Here is a 17,413-nt window from a genome sequence, read left to right as displayed (position 1 = left end):
AGGAAACAATGGTTAACAAGTTTCTCAAACAGGTAAGTATTTTTGAACCCGCCCTCCCCCATGCAATGTATGACTTTTAGGAGGGACATAACAAAACACAAAGTCAGATTAGAAGAGTCTTCAGGGAGACAGGACAGCCAATGTCAATTGAGCAAAGTCCAGGGGAGCTGAGGCACTTCATGAAGGTAAGTAAAATGTATTGCACAATGTTATAGAGTTTTGTAGAAAATGACATCACTGATGGGCCACAAACTGGGAGGCTTGTGGATGGCAAAGCTGCAGGCAACTCTGACAAATGCAAGAACTGCAAGTCTCAACTGAGAGCAAGCAAGTTACCCAACAAAGAGGTACGTACCCCTTAGTTTACTGTACCTTAGGTCTGCAGAAATAGGTTCCAGCTGGCTTCCGTTCCTGTTGTAGTATGGAAGATCCTGTTGTTCCTGAGCCTTGGTTGTGGGGGCAAGAGGGAGGACGTCTGGGGACTCCTGCACTACGATTCGAAGTTCGGTAGCAGCAATGAGTAAAGTTCAGATCAGCGGCACTTCGCGGTTTCCGCTTCTCGTGAATAACGCCACCGCGGTTCCTGGACACCTTGTGGACTTTCCTTGCTTCTGGGGTCGAGCACTCTGTTGAGGTGACTGGCTTGGTCAGCCTTGCTTCGAGGGAGTCTGGGAGAAGACAGTTTAGAAGACAGATACACTGGCTCCCGGGATCTCTGAGGATTCTCTTTAAGTTACTTTGCCTGGTATTCAGGTGCATCCATGGGTTAGCACCAGTCTACCAGAGGGGCAAGATTCAGTTGCATTACCCTCAGAGACTGCTTTGTTCTTTGGATAAACGACTTCTGTAGATCCCAAGGGTTAGAACGGTTTTCAGTCTTTGGTCCCCGAATATGGAATGCTCTCCACCTGAACCTCCGACTCCTGGAATCTTTGGACTTTTTTTTAAAAGAACTGAATTATATAAGAACATCTGGCGCCCGGATGCATTTGGGCTCGTCCCCTTCAGGCTATGCGCGGTGTAAATTGTGCATCTACAACAAACACAACCTGACCAGAGCGCTTGCGATTACAGTGGTGCGTACACTTACTTTACTTCTGCTTCTTTGCTACAAAGTCCTTGAAGCAAGCGGACAACCTGATCCTGAAAAAATCCGAGCACCCAGAGAAACTGCTTGAGAGCTCTATAGAAAAGAGCACTGTAAGAGGCAGTCACATCAAGTGCGTGGGTGAGCATAACGAGCGGGTGGAGTCCCAAGGCAGTGGAAACTAAATAAAAAAAGTAAAAAAAACTGCAGCATACCCCCAAAACACTGTCAGGCAATATCTGCATGTTTAAGGCTAAATATTTGTGACACGAGTCAAGTTATGGATAGTGGCAATCGAGTGCCATTTTGCGACACCTGGATGGTCTAGTGGCAAAATAACATTCAGTCTCCAGTGTAGCACAAAAGGAATTGGGAAGGGAAGCAAGTGGGCTGAAAAGTGGGGAGTGGGAGAAAGGCCTTGTGAGAGACGGGTTTTACATTCCTTGCAGATCGGTTTTTCAGGTTGCTGTAAACAAATGGCCCCTTCTCCACCCCATGGAGCAGATGTTCCAGAAGCCTGGAGGAAGGGAGACAGGAGCTACCGGTAATTGACAGTACAGGCTCAGCGACAGTAAAGCACTATAGGAGTCTTTCATATATGCAGACCTGAATCCTTAAGGAAAGAGGCCCTGCTTAATTATGAAAACAATATAAAAAAGGTTTTGTAAACAATTAGAAAGCAGGGGTAGACGTGCACGAAATAATAATCTGAGAATAGTCAGCAGTATTTAAAAACACCAGACAGTGCAGGATAGGTTTCTTTATCAGTCATGTATGAAACATAAGTGGGGAAAAACCAGTGGAGCTGTGCCCGGCCACTTAGTCCTACCAACAGATGCATGGGCATTCTGGAGCTCCTGGTCCGAGACGTGGATTGTGACACCAGATCGGGGAGTGAATTCAGGCACACGAATTGATTGTAGGATATCGGCTACCACGGGCCGATCGGGGGATCCAGTAATACCATAGCTCTGTGCAAAAAGGTTGGCAGCTGCCATGATGTAGTCCATGTGCAATGTCTAGAAGAGAGGCATGGAAAGAGTGAGCAAGAATTTAATTTTCAACTAACTACGTAGAGAGCACACAGGAAAAATAATTACACCCAGAGATGAAAGGGATTAGAACTTGGACTGAGAGGGCGAGATAAAGAGTTATTTTAGCAGATTGGAGATAAAGGGCAAAGTAAGTAATAACTAAATAAAATACATTATACCCCTTCCATGTTCACAAACCAAAAAAGAAAATGTGGCGATACAACAGCTATTGCCATGTTACATACCTTGTGTGCATCAAAAGTTAAGGCGTGCGGGCATCTCTTTGGGCCGGACCAGAAGGGGGCACCCGATGTGGTGAGCTGTGCAATAACAAATAGTTAACGACCTGTACAGTTATAAAGGACACATCTCAGTGGCAAGCTTGTCGCCTACATGCAAAGGCCTGTAGAGTTCAATTGTTAAGATAATTATTTGGAATTAAAATACAGGGACATTAGCGAGTGAAGATCGTGCAGAGTATTCTGCCCAAATTGCCCCTGTCCATGCAAAACCTGTTTGATCTGCCACCAAAGTACTGCTTCCTTTAGCCCTTTTAGTACCCACTACCGCTGGCACCCTATTCCCCAATTTGATCTCTACTAGTCAACGCAATACTTCAGGCAGGTTAAGGAATGGACAATCTCAGCTCGCATTTGGTCACTATAAGAGGAGCGCAGCTAAGGCATGATGGCAACAACAGAAAGGAACAAGTTACTTACCTGTAACTGTTGTTCTACAGCACGAGTCTTGCATGGATTCACACTCTCATTAACATTCTGTTGTCAAGCCGGGAATCCTCGGTATAAGAAAGAACAGTTTCACTGGTCACCTACAAACTGTATTTCTCCTCTAAACCAATCACTGATTTCTGGGTCATAGTGCCCCAACCAATGACTGCCCTCTCCCCCCAAGCACCTCCTCTGGCAGCCATCTTCAGATTTGGTAAACATGTAAAGTGGTAGCATGTCCAAGAAGAGCCGCACAGGGGGAGGGAGGGTTTGCATGTAAATCCATGCCAGACCCATGCTGGAGAACAACAATTATAGGAAAGTAACTTGTTCCTTCTCCAGCATTGTGTCTGGCATGGATTCACATGCTCATTAATAAAGAAAACATACCAGTACAACATTATGCACCACAGGAGGTGACAAGGCTCTACAAAAACAATGACTCATCTCCGGAACAGGCTCACATTAAAGCGAATAGGTTGCTTAGCACTGCTTGGCCGACCCTGGACGCCTATCTGGCATCCCTGTGGACGCAGTAGAATCTTGTGAAGTGTGCGTGGACCTCCAAGTAGCAGCCCTGCAGATGTTCAGCAGTGGCACACCAGACAGGAACACCGTTTCGCAGCGATCGCTCTGGTGGAATGGGCTCTCGGACAGCCGGGCAGCGGTCGGTTTGCCAACCGGTGACATTGGGTAATACAGCTGGAGAGCCACCTGGAAATGGAAGCCTTTGACAAAGCTTTCCCATGGTTCACAGGACCAACGTTAATGAAAAGTTGAGATGTCTTCCGGAAACGCTTCGTGTGTGCCATATAGAACTTCAGAGCACGCGCCACATCCAGCGAGTGCAAAGTCCTTTCAGCCTGCGAAGGTGTCGGAAAAAACACAGTCAACACCAAAGATTTTTTTTAAGGCGGAATTCCAACAGAAAATTTTGCATGAAGGAGCGGTGCTTCCGCAGCACCACCCTCGTCTTGTGGAAAGTCAGATAAGGCAGCTTGTAGGTCATGGCCTGGATCTCACCTACCCTCCTGGGAGAGGTGATGGACACGAGAAAAGCAGTTTCCCCACGAAAAGAGCTTGATGCATAAGCTCGAAGGCCCACCCCCGCATGAGCCTCGTCAGTACCATGTTGAGTTCCCACGGCGGGGCAGGCGCCTTCACCAGCGTGAACGATCGGAACAGTCCTTTGACCAATTCCTTGACTAAACGGTGTGACCAAGGGAAGACCGTCCCGGAGACCTGGTGTAGCGGGAGATAACCGACAGATGCACTTTGATGGAGGTGTGCGCCATCCCCACCTCGGCCAAAGACAACAAGTACAGAAGGATCCGAGGGGCCGTGACCCTCAGAGGGTTGATCTTTTGCACTCGGCACCAAGTTGCAGAACACTTTCACTTGTGCCTGTAGGACTTAAGAGTCGACAACGCTCTGGCCCTGGCAAGGACCTCCCTGCAATCCGCTGGTAGCTTGTACCCACCAAACTCTAAGGCTGCAGGAGCCAGGCCTTCAGGTTCAGCGATCCTGGTTTGTGATGGAGGATTTCGCCTCCTTCTCTGGCGAGCAGATCCGTGACCACTGGCAGCTTGACTGAAGGTGACGTCGACAGGCTGGGAGTCTGGGTACCAAATCTGCCTCAGCGACTGGGAGCATATTGCATCGGCACCGTTTGAGTTGACTGATGACTTGCAGCAGGAGTGGCAATGGTGGGAATGCGTACAGGAACAGGCCTTCCCATCGGGAGAACACCCCCAGCTCCCCGGCTGGTGTAACCTGCTGGCGTATCTCTGGCATTTGGAGTTTGTCACCATCGCAAACCTATCGATCAGGGGTCTGCCCCACCTAAGGAAAAGGTTGTTCACTTGATCCTGCCAAGCTTCCACTCGTGGCAAGAACGCAGTTCCCTGCTGAGGGAGTCAACGTTGTGTTCTTGACTCCCGCCAGGTGAAAAAGAATGAAAACCCTCGGGCGACGGCCCAGTGCCACAAGTAATGCGCCTCTCTGGAGAGCGCTGGTGATCTGGTGCCCCTTTTTCCTGATGAAGATCAGGATAGTGGTATTGTTCGTGAAGAGCCTCACCACCTTGCCCTTGAGGGACGGAAGGAATTACTTCAGGGCCCAGAACACTGCTTGCAGTTCCAGGACATTGATGTCGAGATCCCTCTCCTCTGTTAGCCACAGGCCTCTGGCATGGAGACGTTCGGTGTGGGCTCCCCAGCCCTCCAGGGACGCGTCCGTGGGGACAGTCTCCTGGTATGGGGGACTCTGGAAATCCGTGCCCCGGCAATGCTGGAGTGCATGCCCCACCAACTTATCGCTCCACGGAACTCCTCGTTGAGCACAATCCTGTCTGCAAAGCTTCCGGACACATGGACCCACTGAGCGTCCTGGAATTCCTGAAGGGGCCGCATCCGCAACTTGCCGAGCCTGAGAAGGTAGATACACGACATCATGCCGAGCAGAGACTTGATGGTCCGTACAGTGGCGATCTTCATTGCCAACAGCTGTCGCACCTTGTCCAAAATGGCAGCTATGCTCTCTTCTGAGGGGGCCGCCAGGCAGGAGACCGTGTTGAGTCTGGACCCCAGGAAAAGCACGTTCTGCGATGGAATCAAGCAGGACTTTGGATAGTTCACTGAGAGCCCCAGAGCCATCAGCAGCTGGACGGTCCTGTCCGTGTGTTCGACAGCAATATCCCTGGACTTGGCCCGGATGAGCCAGTCGTCGAGGTACGGGTACACGTGCATCCCTTGCAGACGTAGATGGGACGCCAGTTGTGCCAGGCACTTCAAAACACCCTGGGCGCCAACTTCAGTCCGAAGGAGGGGTGTTGGGAGGGGGGAGTGGGGCCTTGCATTGGTAGTGCTTTCCCTGTATGACTAAGCACAGGCCCTTCCGATGCTTCTTGTGAATGGGGATGTTTAAAGTAAGTGTCCTCTAGATCCAGCAACATCAGGAAGTTGCAACGTGACCATCCTGAATTTTTGGGACTTGAACTCGTTTTGACGCCGCAGGTTGAGAGTGCGCCTTCAGCCCCTGGTCGTCGTCTTTGCCAAGAAGTATCTGGAATAGACTCCGGAGTCGCTTTGGAACCAGCTATATCGCCCCTTTTCTTAACATGGCCCGTACTCCTTGCAGGAGCTGAGGGATGTGCTGCTCCTGCTTGGCCACCGGTGGTATCCACGGACACTTCAGCTGTAACTCTACAGTGTGTCCATGGGCGAGAGCGTCCAGCACCCATCTGTTGGCATGTCCGCATGTCAAGGACCCTCATCTGAACTTCTTGCTGAAAATTGGTGGCAACCAGCCACGATGACAGAGGTAGACACCGTTCCCCACCTGTCAGAACCCTGTGTCTGACATCCAGGGCCACAGTAATGGCATGGTCCGATGCCACCTTGCCCTGCCGGATACTCCAGTGCCTCGACCCGCTTGTCGGGAGAAATTCCAGCAGCAGGGCCATCTTATACCACAGCTCCCTGTCAAACCTGGCAAGGATTTCAAGAGCATTCGCTGCCTTGATCATTGTTGCCACCAAGTCGATCACCTTCCTACCCATGGCATCCAACTTCTTCCCGTCACTGTCATGGAGAACTGAGGCTGAAGACAATGGATTTGAGGACTTCTTCCCGCAGCCACAGAGACCACAGTCTGGGGAAGGCTGCAACTGCAGGCACTTGGGTGCAGACTCCGGCACCCGGTATTTCTTTTCCAGCCTGTACCGTCGCGGACATTGGATTCCTCATCCCAGATGTCCAGGAGAGGCATTGCCAGAATGGTCTTACTCTTTGCACTGGTAAAGTAAACCTTCCTCCTTAGTTTCTTCTGGCATCAGCTGGAAGAGCTCAGACGCGTGGGTGACCATGGAGTGGACTGATCCCACTTCGTCCAGTGGTGAAGCTCTTTGGGGTGGGGAAACGTTTGTGCCCGTATCCCTAGTAGGGAGGGCATGTGAGGCTGCTGAGGCTGTGTCGGATGCAGTTTTCTCTTCTTAGCCGGGGTGGGGTTGGCAGGCAGGGGGGGCAGGTACTACCAGGGCAGGCGCCTGGGGGTGCAGTCAGCATCCTCCTCTGGATCTCAGATACCAGCACGTGGAGAGTTGACAGGATGTCCAGTGATATGTCCTTGTGGGGTATGCTTGCTGGGTTCCGCCGTCGAACCCCTCGATTTTAGGGTCGTCCTCTGCGTTTCCGCCGTCGTTCCCATGTCCTCCTGGACCGTGTGAACGGACACAATGTCCTCTTCGTTCAATGAAGAAATTTCCGTGCCCTGGAGCATGGCAGAGGCCTCCACTTCCCCCCGCCGCCCCCCTCCCCCACCCCACTTTTTGCATCCTGGAGGGGTCAGAGCCTGGCTCAGGGTTGGCATCCTTTTCTCTGGTGTTTTCTCCAACTGCTTGTGTTAGGCAGAATTGCATGCAGTACCCTCTGGGACCACCACATATAATTAGGACTACAGGTGTAAGCAAAAAGCAACCATTGGTATAAGTCTATACTACACAGTTTTGTGGTAGCGGGCTGAGCAGCCAGGCTTATCTCAAGAGGGAATTTGAGCAGTACAAGGGGTTACACAGAGGTCTTACAATCACAGTGGTTCAAGTAAACACTTATACTCAAGGTATCTTGGTAAAACACTTAGTAATTTATTAAACAATCATTTAGGAAACATTCACTAGAAGGAGGCAACTTAATATTCTACACAAACACACTTCAATAGCAAACCAATAAGTTTCTGAACAAATTAATCTCCCCTGAAATAGGAGCAAAATGGCATTTGTTACTTTCAATGGGAGCAAAAAGGCACAAGTTAGCAGAATAGATCATAAATACTTTCTTAGGCAGTGAAAATAGTTATAGTTCACTAGAGGACTTGATTCAGTTCAATAGGCACAGGCCAAAGTCAATGGACTAGTGTCTTGGATAGGAAAGAGCAGTTCTTGAAGTAAACAGTAAAGTCTTTGCCAAAGTTCTTATAAGTAGCTTGTATGAAAAAGAATATGTTGGGTCACAAGCTGATTGGGCCTGCAAGTTGGGAAAGTTCCATGAACTTTCACCACAAGAGAAGCGTTCTCTCAATCGGGTTGGCACAGTACCTTAGTATGAAGCAAAAGATGCAGCTGAAGACGCCGGTTCCTGGCAGTTCCTGCAGATCTCACTGTTCCTGAGCCTCAGTTATGGGGACAAGAGCGAGGATGTCGGGGACTCCTGCACTGCAGGGGATCGTTGGAAAACTGACAAAATGGAGTCACTTCAGCTCGAGTAGCTGTTCATCAAGCACACAAGCTGGTGTCCTCCCCTTTGGTTAATCCTAACCAGCTTCGAGAATGGTATCCAGGTGGCTTACAAGTTGATTGGTCCCACCAACTCAAAGGAAGAAGTCGTCCTTGAAGGGGCTTCTCTGTCGAGATGAACTTGGCAATTCGAACCTGCAGCAGGGTTTCATCAGGCAAACCAACGGTCCAGGAGTTGCAGCAGCCGCCCTCTTCCAGCTCGTCTTCGGTTCCAGTGGTCGACTGCTTTCCAGTCCAGGAGACACGCCTTTCAAACAGTTTCCTACCATTCATTCCAGCCTAGCTTTCACTTACCCAGCAGGGTGGCTGTCCTTGCCTGCCGGTCAGCCAGCCAATCACGTGAGAGTGCATTTGAGTCTCCTAGGAGACTAAGCACAGGGAGTTTAGGGCACCTCCCTCACTTCCTGCCAACCCCAGACACTCAGGCGCCAGAGGTGGTCTTCAGTTCTGAAGCCCCCCAAAGGCATGGAAACAGAGACCAAACCTGGTTTGGTGTGCAGAGACAAACACTAGAAGGACCTTTCCAAAAAGAAATGGCGAAAAAAAGACATGGACCCGTTTAAACAAAGGGGCTGAAGGCGCCATCTTGAAAAACATGGCTCCTCCATTTTTAGCTAGCGGTGTTCGCGGTCGGGACAAATAATGGTAGTTTGTTCTAGAACCACTGCTACCGGCCATTTCAAAAGAAAATGGTAGCATTTGACTGCTACACAAGTTTCTAGACATAGGGGATACTAGGTAACCCCTCCAGCACTCTACAGGAGGATAGTGAGTGCTGGGTCTGGGAATTTAAAAAGAATAGTAAAGTCAATTTAACCTTACATTCTCTGGGAAACCGTAGTTTATCCACGACAAGGTGTTTAAACCTTTGGGAAGTCTAAAAAGACATCCCTGTGTTACTGCACTGAGGGTGCTGTGTAACATGAAAAGTTGCCCATGGAGTCATCTTAAAACTCCATAATCAAAGAACACAAGAGTAAAACATACATCAAAATACATGGAGGGGGAAAAAAGGCTTGTACTCTTTCCAGGTAAAGAATCAAGTCCTCAAAAATCCAGCTAAGTTGATGGGGGTCTCTAAGGTGAAGGGAATAAGCACATTTATGAGACTTTTCCCTAACAGCTTGGCCGAAGCCTCCTGCCTGGGAGGAAGGGCCACTCTGGGAGCCGTAGGGGTCCCCTGGACCGGGTCACCCCTTTTCACCTTTGAGAGGGTGGTCGCCACCAGCTCGATCGTCGAGGATTACTTCTCCTGGACTACGTGGACCTTCAGGGGTAGGTCGGACACCTTACCCTGCGCATTGGTCTTCTCCCGCAGTTTCCTGGGGTTAGCAGATTTCCTCTTCGAGGAGGAGCTGAAGCGATGGCTTGAGATGGAGGCGGACTGTGAAGATGTGTGTTCTGCACGTCGCGGGACCCGCTTATCCGACTTCCCAGACGGAAACAGCGGTCCTTGGCCTTGGATGGAGCCCCCTTAAAGGACTTGGAAGCCTGCTCCACGGACCGGCTGGTCCAGGGTGAGGCATGCCCCTGCTTGCCCACAGGGTAGAGGCCTTGGCGTTGAGCCACACCGCCAATCTACTGTGCCGATCCTTGATAGTGCGTTTGGTGAAACCCAGGCAAATTTCACAATCCGCTTCCTTGAGGTACAGATGGAGACAGACACTGGGAGTGCTTGTCCTAATTAGGCAAGATTGTACGCAGTACCCTTTGGGTGCACTACAATAATCTTGATCTCCTGGCAATAGGGACCCAACCTTCGGTAAAAGTCTGAACTACACAGGTTGGTAGTGTGGCTGATTAGTCAGGCTCATCTCAAGAGGGGTCAATGTGAGCAGTAATGTTGTGACACAGTTTCACAGCAGCAGTTATTCAAATAAACACTTGCACTCAAGGTTTCTTGATTAAACAATTATTAATTTATTTCACAGTCAGTTGTATAAGCCTTCTACAGAAGGGAGCAACATTTAGAACAATCAAAACACACTTCAAAACACACAGTTTCTCTAAATCAGATGATACCCTTTGGGGATGGCACACAGACGCTTCCTAAACCCTCAGGTGACAAATAGCTAGGACACTGTGGACATTGATTGACTGGTACATTTAGAGCAATACGGAGTTTGGTGTAAAAGATAGAATAGAGGAATAAAACAAAGGTTAACAGTTCACAAACAGGTAAGTACTTTTAAAAATCTTCCAATGTCAAATCAGTTTAACCCTTTCCTGGGGGAAAAGATAGAGCACAGAGTCAAAGGTAAGAAGAGTCTCTCAGGGAGCCAGGACAGCCAATGTTAATTGCACAATGTCAAGATCTTTGCAGGTAGGTAAAAAGTCTTGCACAATGTTTTTAGAAATGTTTGTAGAAAATAGAACACTTGAAGGGCCACAAGCTGGGAGGCTTGTGAGGGGCAAAGTTTTAGCAACTCTGCAAAGTAACCAAGACAGGTATCAACTGAGAGCAAGTAAGACTACACAACAAGAGGTAAGTTCTCCTAGACTTTACAGTACCTCGGATTAGAAGAAATGGTCACAGCTGGAAATGGTTCCTGTGCAGCTCTGCAGATCCTGTTTTTTCCTGAGCCTCAGTCGTGGTGACAAGAGGGAGGACGTCTGGGGACTCCTGCTCTGCAATGGGAAGGTCAGCGGCAACAATGGGCAAACTTCAATTCAGTGGTCCTTCAGTGTTTCAGCTCCTTGCGTCTGACTGCAAATAACAGAGGTTCTCGGAAACCACTTCAGACTTTTCTTGCTTCTGGGGTCCAGCACTCTGTTGAGGTGGCTCAGGCTTGGTCAGTCCTGCATCAGGGAAGTCCAGAGGATAATTCTAGCGCTCGTGTCAGCCTTAAAAGCAACGCACACAATCTGGTGATCCTCTCCCTGGCACTTCGTTTCCAGCAGCAACTGCAGTGGAAATACAACCAGCTTCGAGAGGATGTCCAGACGGGATTACTTTGGAGTGGATTGGTCCCACCAACTCAAAGGGAGAAGTCGTCCTGGCAGGACTTCTCTAGTCAAGATGAATTCGGAGCTCCAGCACAGCAGCAGGGCTTCACCAGGCAAACCAACGGTCTAGGATTTGCAGCAGGCGTCTCTTCTAAGTTCTTCTTCGGATTCCTTCGTCCAGTGGTCAACTCTGCCTTCCAAGCCAAAAAGCCTCACCTTTTATGCAGGTTTCTCCCATTCATTCCAGCCTAGCTGTCAATCACACAGCAGGGTGGCTGTCCTTGCCGGACCGCCAGCCGGACAATCACCTTTGGGTGTATTCCTGTAACCAAGGGGAGTAATCACAGAGAGTTTTGGGCACCTCCCTCCCTTCCTGCCCCTGCAAGACATATTGGAGCCAGAGGCAGGCTTCACTCGTGAATCCCACCAAAGACGAAACTAACAGAGACCAAACCTGGTTTGGTACGCAGAGTAAATCTCAAGGAGGACATTTCCAGCAAGAAATGGTGAAAAAGGAAGACAGGGGTCATTTTGACAAAATGGGCACCCATGGGTGCTTTACTGCAGCCGCAAACGCAGCCCGCGCTAAAAACACACAATGGTAGTAAAAAGTAAACCACTGCCACCAGCCATTAACTGTAGAAAGGGTAAGACATGCATTACTTACTGTAATAGCATTTCTGAATGTACCATCCGGGCCGTGCAGGAGAGTGGGTGAGCCCCCAGCCCTCGAGTCCTAGTACTGCTTCCACTTAGAGCCCCCCCCCCCCACGTGTACCCAGTGCAGGCCACGTCCTTCCTGCATTCCCTGTGCCCGCCCTCGCTCCCTCCCACCAGCCCAGATAGGCCGCCCCCTCCTCCCCTTTTATTATCCCCACCTCGACCTGCACGCCACTGCCATCCGGGCCGTGCAGGTGAGTGGGTGAGCCCCCAGCCACTCCATTTATCGAAGCGCGGTTAGCCTTGCCCTTGGCTGCCGCTAGAGGCCTTTGGTATCATTGTGGGAATTCAACAAGACCAGAGGCCCCTTGCAGACCCTCTCCCACCCGGCGCCCTCTTCTTACGTCCCGTACACCCCCACCTCCCGACCCGCCCCCTCTACATCCACTGGTCCTCTCGGCCCGCATCACCGCTCCTCCCAGGGCAGCACGTGGCTAGGGGCCTAAGACCAAGGGCGGCTTCAGCAGAAGCAGCTCCGGGAAGCACCAGCAGGTGTCTGCAGGGGAAGCAGTGGCCAGCCGTCAACCAATCACTACAAGGTCCAGTAACTTAGGAGTGGCCTGGGTCAGGTGTAGAGCTACCACTCTACCCCAGATTCCGAGCCACTTCTCTGTATAGACCTATACAGGTCTCTCGTGTAGCTGGGGTCTTTACCTCCAAATTGCATTGTAGGATACTCAGATTGCATTGATAAGCCTCTCTCCCACTATACAGTGGTCTCAGGTTTAGCTGGGGTTCAGCCCCCAAATTGCACTGTACGATACTCTGATTGCATTGATGGGCCTCTCTCCCACAATACAAGTCTATCAAGTTTAGCTGGGGCTCTGTCTCCAAATTGCACTGTGCGATACTTGGATTGCATTGATAGGCCCCTCTCCGACTATACAGGTATCGCAAAGTTTTTAGCTGGGGCTCTGTCTCCAAATTGCATTGTAGGACACTCTGATCGAATTGATAGACCTCTCTCCCACTATACAGGTCTCTCAGGTCTAGCGGGGTTCTGTCTCCAGGTTGCACTGTATGATACTCAGATTGCATTTATAGACCTGTCTCAAATCTAGCAGGGCTTCGATGCCCAGACTACATCAAGGGAGTAAATACTAGCTGCGCCCCTCAAAGGCACTCCACAACCAGTGCATGTCCTTCCTTAACGCACATGGCTGACTCACTGCAGTGAACCACGTTCAGGGAGACAGACTAAAGAGAGCCACTGTAGACACCCAACTATACAACAGTTAACCGCCTCCCTTACCCCCCCAGCCCCCAAGACAGCAACTGAACGAATAGGCGCCATCAGCTGGAAATACCACCTACAGACAGACTAAAACCTGTAAAGGACAGCATCCACACCAAGTACTACACCACAAGACAACCAGACCAAACCAACCGGACAAAAAATAAAATTTTAAAAAAGTTAATCGTACAACGAACCACCCCGAGGGAAAGAAGAGAAGAAAGAACACACTCCGGAACTGCAACTAAGAACCGCAACAGAACACACCCCCGTAGACAGGATCAAAAATCAAACCAACTCAGAGTAGAGACAAATCCCTCTACCTAACTCCATATCTCACAAGACCTGCTGACCAGACCGAACCAATGCAACGCCAGAAGCAGCAACATTAAACCTCCTAACAAAATCATGAAGGATGAGCACCACCAGAAACAACAAACACGACCGAAGCGATAACATCTTACATCACCAAAGCTAGAAGAACCTCCAATCGACAACCACAACCCCTGGGAGACGAACCCTATTAAAACAAAAACCCAAGACAAAACCTAGAATAACTATTAGAAGACACAGACAAACTGAAACCTATGCCGCAACAAGATCAGAAGACGACCCTAACAAGAAAAGCCAAACTAAACTACACCTCCAAACTCCACTGCAATCTAATAAACGCAAGATCCATGTCAAAACACTCTAGAGATCTTTAACCTACTCGATGATAATGGTATTGACATTCTATTCACCACAGAAATCTGGCTGGACGACAACTACAAAATCACACTCCAAAGCTGCCTTCCAGCAAACTTCAAATGCCTGGAATAAACAGGAAAAACAAAAAAAGAGGTGGAGGCATCGCAATAGCATTCAAAGAACACCTAAAAATAAGAACAGACGAACCGCTCAACATCCTCAACTGCGAATCCATGGTCATACACCTAACAGCAAGCCCAAAAACCAACATCACATTCATTCTGGTGTACAGACCTCCAATTTATGATGCATCCTTCGTCGCCAACTTCATAGAAGCCATCACCAAAATAGCCATCAACCATGAACACCTAATCATCCTGGGGGACTTCAACATCTGGTTCAAAGACAACCACGCCAACTCCCAAAACTCTCTAAACAACTCACCACCATGAAACTACAACTAGTAAAAGGGGCATCACACTCGGCAGGACACACTGGACGCAATTTTCGCTGAGGAAAAAATCACCACGGCACCGCCAATACAAATACTGTGGAGCGACCATCTCATCATCCCATTCATAATCACTCTGCCTACGCAAGTTTGCATCCAACCCCCTAAACACTCAACCACCACAAAAAGAAACTGGAAAGACATCAAAGAAAGCAACCTATTAGAACAACTGGAGTTAACCAAGCCCTCAACAACAAAACTAGAGCTAGCTGGCCTAGATGGGAAAGCAGATATTACACAAATGGACTGAAGATACAATTGACAAGATAGCCCCACAAAAACCATTTACACCATCAAAAAAGAGCAATGGCCTAATGGTTTATCCCACTATTAAGCACCATGAAAAAGAAAAACAAAAAGATGGAACTGGAATGGAGGAAAGATTACAACGAAGACAAAAAAAAACACTGTTCCAGAAGCAAATCCGTGCATACAAGAAGGAAATTCAAAAGGCAAAGAGAAGGCATTATGATGACAGAATCACAAAGGCCACCAACACACAAAAAGAAATGTTTCACATCATTAAAGAAATGAGAAACCCACCAGGCTGTGACAACACCCCAACCCCCTCGGAGAAACTATGCAATGACCTTGCAGACCACAAAAAAAAAAAATAAAAAAAATAAAAAAAACAACGGCATCCGACAAACCATCCAACAGAGGCCAACCAGCAACAACATACATCCAAACAAATCTATCTCAGAACCGCAGCACAAACTCTATAACTTTCCTGAAATATCAGCTGAGGCATTCGCAATGCTGGTAAAACACAGCAAGAAAGCAGGCTCACCGATGGATCCCTGTCCCCCGGACATCTACAAATCAATCCTTGCACAAGGAACGCCAGCAGAATACTACAAAAACCTTCTAAATCTATCACTAGTGACGTAGATGACCTCTCCAACTATAGACCAATCTCTAACATCCCCTACCCAGCAAAACTCCTCGAAAACTACCTATACAAACTAACCCAAGAATACGTTGAAAAACACCACCTGATAGACCAAGTTCAAGTCGGCTTCAGACCCACAAGAGGTATAGAAACAGCACTACTATCCATCTGTGACGACCTAAAAACAAACGCAGACTCCAACACAACATCAGCCCTTATTCTTATCGACCTCTCTGCAGCCTTTGACACAGTTAGCCATGACACCCTAACCAAAAGACTAGAAGACATCGGCATAACAGACAGCACTACGCTGGACTAAATCATTCCTAGCAGACAGGACAGAACAGAAACCGGTTGGATTAAACCCTACAATTCCACCCCACGAGTCAACGACTGGAGTACCACGAGGATCCTCACTATCACCACTGTACTTCAACATCTACCAAACCCCAGTTATCAGAATCTTCAAGAAACACATCACATGCTACAACTATGCAGACGATACTCAAATCATCTACAAAATCAAAGACACCCAAGCCAATCATTCAAACCTAACCGACTGTCTAAAAGAAGTCTTCAACTGGATGAATGCCAACAACCTGAAAATCAACCCAGGAAAAACAGAAATCATGATCATATCCAAAGACCAAGAGAAGGAAACCGCCATCCCGTGGCCAACTGAAATGGGAACCGCACCATCTCTGTCTAAGGTAGTAAAAAATCTGGGAGTCCTGATGAACAACACCCTAACCTTAGAACTGCAAATAAACTCAAAAGTCAAGAAATGCTTCTTCCTCCTCCACACGGCAAGAAAACTACCACCTTTCCTCTCCTTCACACACAAAACAATCACTATCGTCACCCTCATGTCAAGAATCGATTATTTAAACAGCCTCTACCTCGGAATATCTACTGAAGAAGCTACAACGGATCCAAAACACAGCAGCCAGACTACTCCTCAAACTATCCAGAAGAGACCACATCACCCCTGCCCTGAAAACACTACATTGGCTCCCAGTAAAACACTATCACCTTCAAAAAAATGTGCATAACGCACAGGGCAATCGGAGGACAAGGAGCATAATTTACAAAAGAAAATAATCTACAAGCCAACAAGACCACTCAGGTCAACCATCGAAATCCGCCTGGAACTAAAACCATACATCAAGAAAAAACTGAGGAACTGCCTTCTACCACTTAGCCGCAAAAACCTGGAACAACATCCCAAAAGAAATCAACATAAAAATCACCTAAAATTCAGAAAATTACTAAAAACCTGGCTCTTCAATACCAGAGACTAAAACCGAAACAGTAAGATAAAATGACTAAACGGGAAAGGATATTGACAAGCTCTCAGAACTGACTGAGAAGCACTCACGACACCTGGACGGGTGACGCCGGACTGAGTCGTTCACATGCGAGACCCACGGAGGCAACAACCCCAGTCAATCCTTACCAACAACCCCAACCGCCCGTTTAGCTGCTACTAGGTACCCCTGGGTTGTGGAACTGTTGCGATACCGCCAATCACCACACAAACTGAAGTGTGGACACTGGCAGGTGCACTAGCCATGTGGGTGAGTGAGGAACATGCAGGGTTGTTGACGGAGCGGGCGGAGGAGGCAGCAAGATGTTCAAAGGGTCTCAAATGCAAAAACAGACACGGACCATCCAGAGACACAGGGCGCCCAAGCAACCCATTGGGTGAGATTACGCAAGCCTAACCCCTCAACTCAGGATAGAGATGCCAACTAACCAATACCACTAACAATTTCCTCCTCTACATACCCCTCTCTAACTCCAAACCAAACAACCACAAACCTCCAGCACAACAAACCGCACAAACTTCACTACACCGCAACAAAACAAACAGACTCGCACATCAGTACATGACGACTACTGGCTGCAAACACCCCAGGTCCCGCAGACGGAACCACCGCGCTGAGGCTGCCAACAGCACATTTTGTATTTGTATTTATTGATTGATTTATAAAGCGCTTTACACCAAAGCGCTGTACAAGTGAACTTAATACATAAAACAAACGTAAACAATATAACAGTAGAAGTGAAGTTACAATATGAATCAGTCAATAAAACAGCAAGAAGAGCAATTAACTGAAGGGAGATGGGGAGAATAGTGGAGTAGGACTAGGTGGGGTGGGGACAGGTGAGGGGTAGGAGGAGGGAAGGGGAAGGGAGAGTGGGGGAGGGGAGGGAAATGGTAAAGGGGAAAGAGAGGGAGGGGAGGCAGGAAGGGGAAGGGGTTTCAAGGAGGGGAGTG

General features: G+C 48.7%; 1 protein-coding gene across 1 annotated transcript in view; it reads right to left on the bottom strand.

The window, feature by feature from the left end:
• UBA1 (ubiquitin like modifier activating enzyme 1) overlaps positions 1-17,413 on the bottom strand; it is a gene marked incomplete in the record, with an annotated part of 790,705 nt that overhangs the window by 184,182 nt on the left and 589,110 nt on the right. Inside the window, 2 exon segments of the mRNA XM_069645505.1 lie at positions 1,917-2,106; positions 2,367-2,441. Coding sequence (XP_069501606.1) covers positions 1,917-2,106; positions 2,367-2,441 — 265 coding nt within the window.

Source organism: Ambystoma mexicanum, chromosome 2p, assembly GCF_040938575.1.
Source record: "Ambystoma mexicanum isolate Mex_15411 chromosome 2p, UKY_AmexF1_1, whole genome shotgun sequence".
NCBI lineage: Eukaryota > Metazoa > Chordata > Amphibia > Caudata > Ambystomatidae > Ambystoma > Ambystoma mexicanum.
This window is presented reverse-complemented; position numbering and strand designations above follow the sequence as displayed.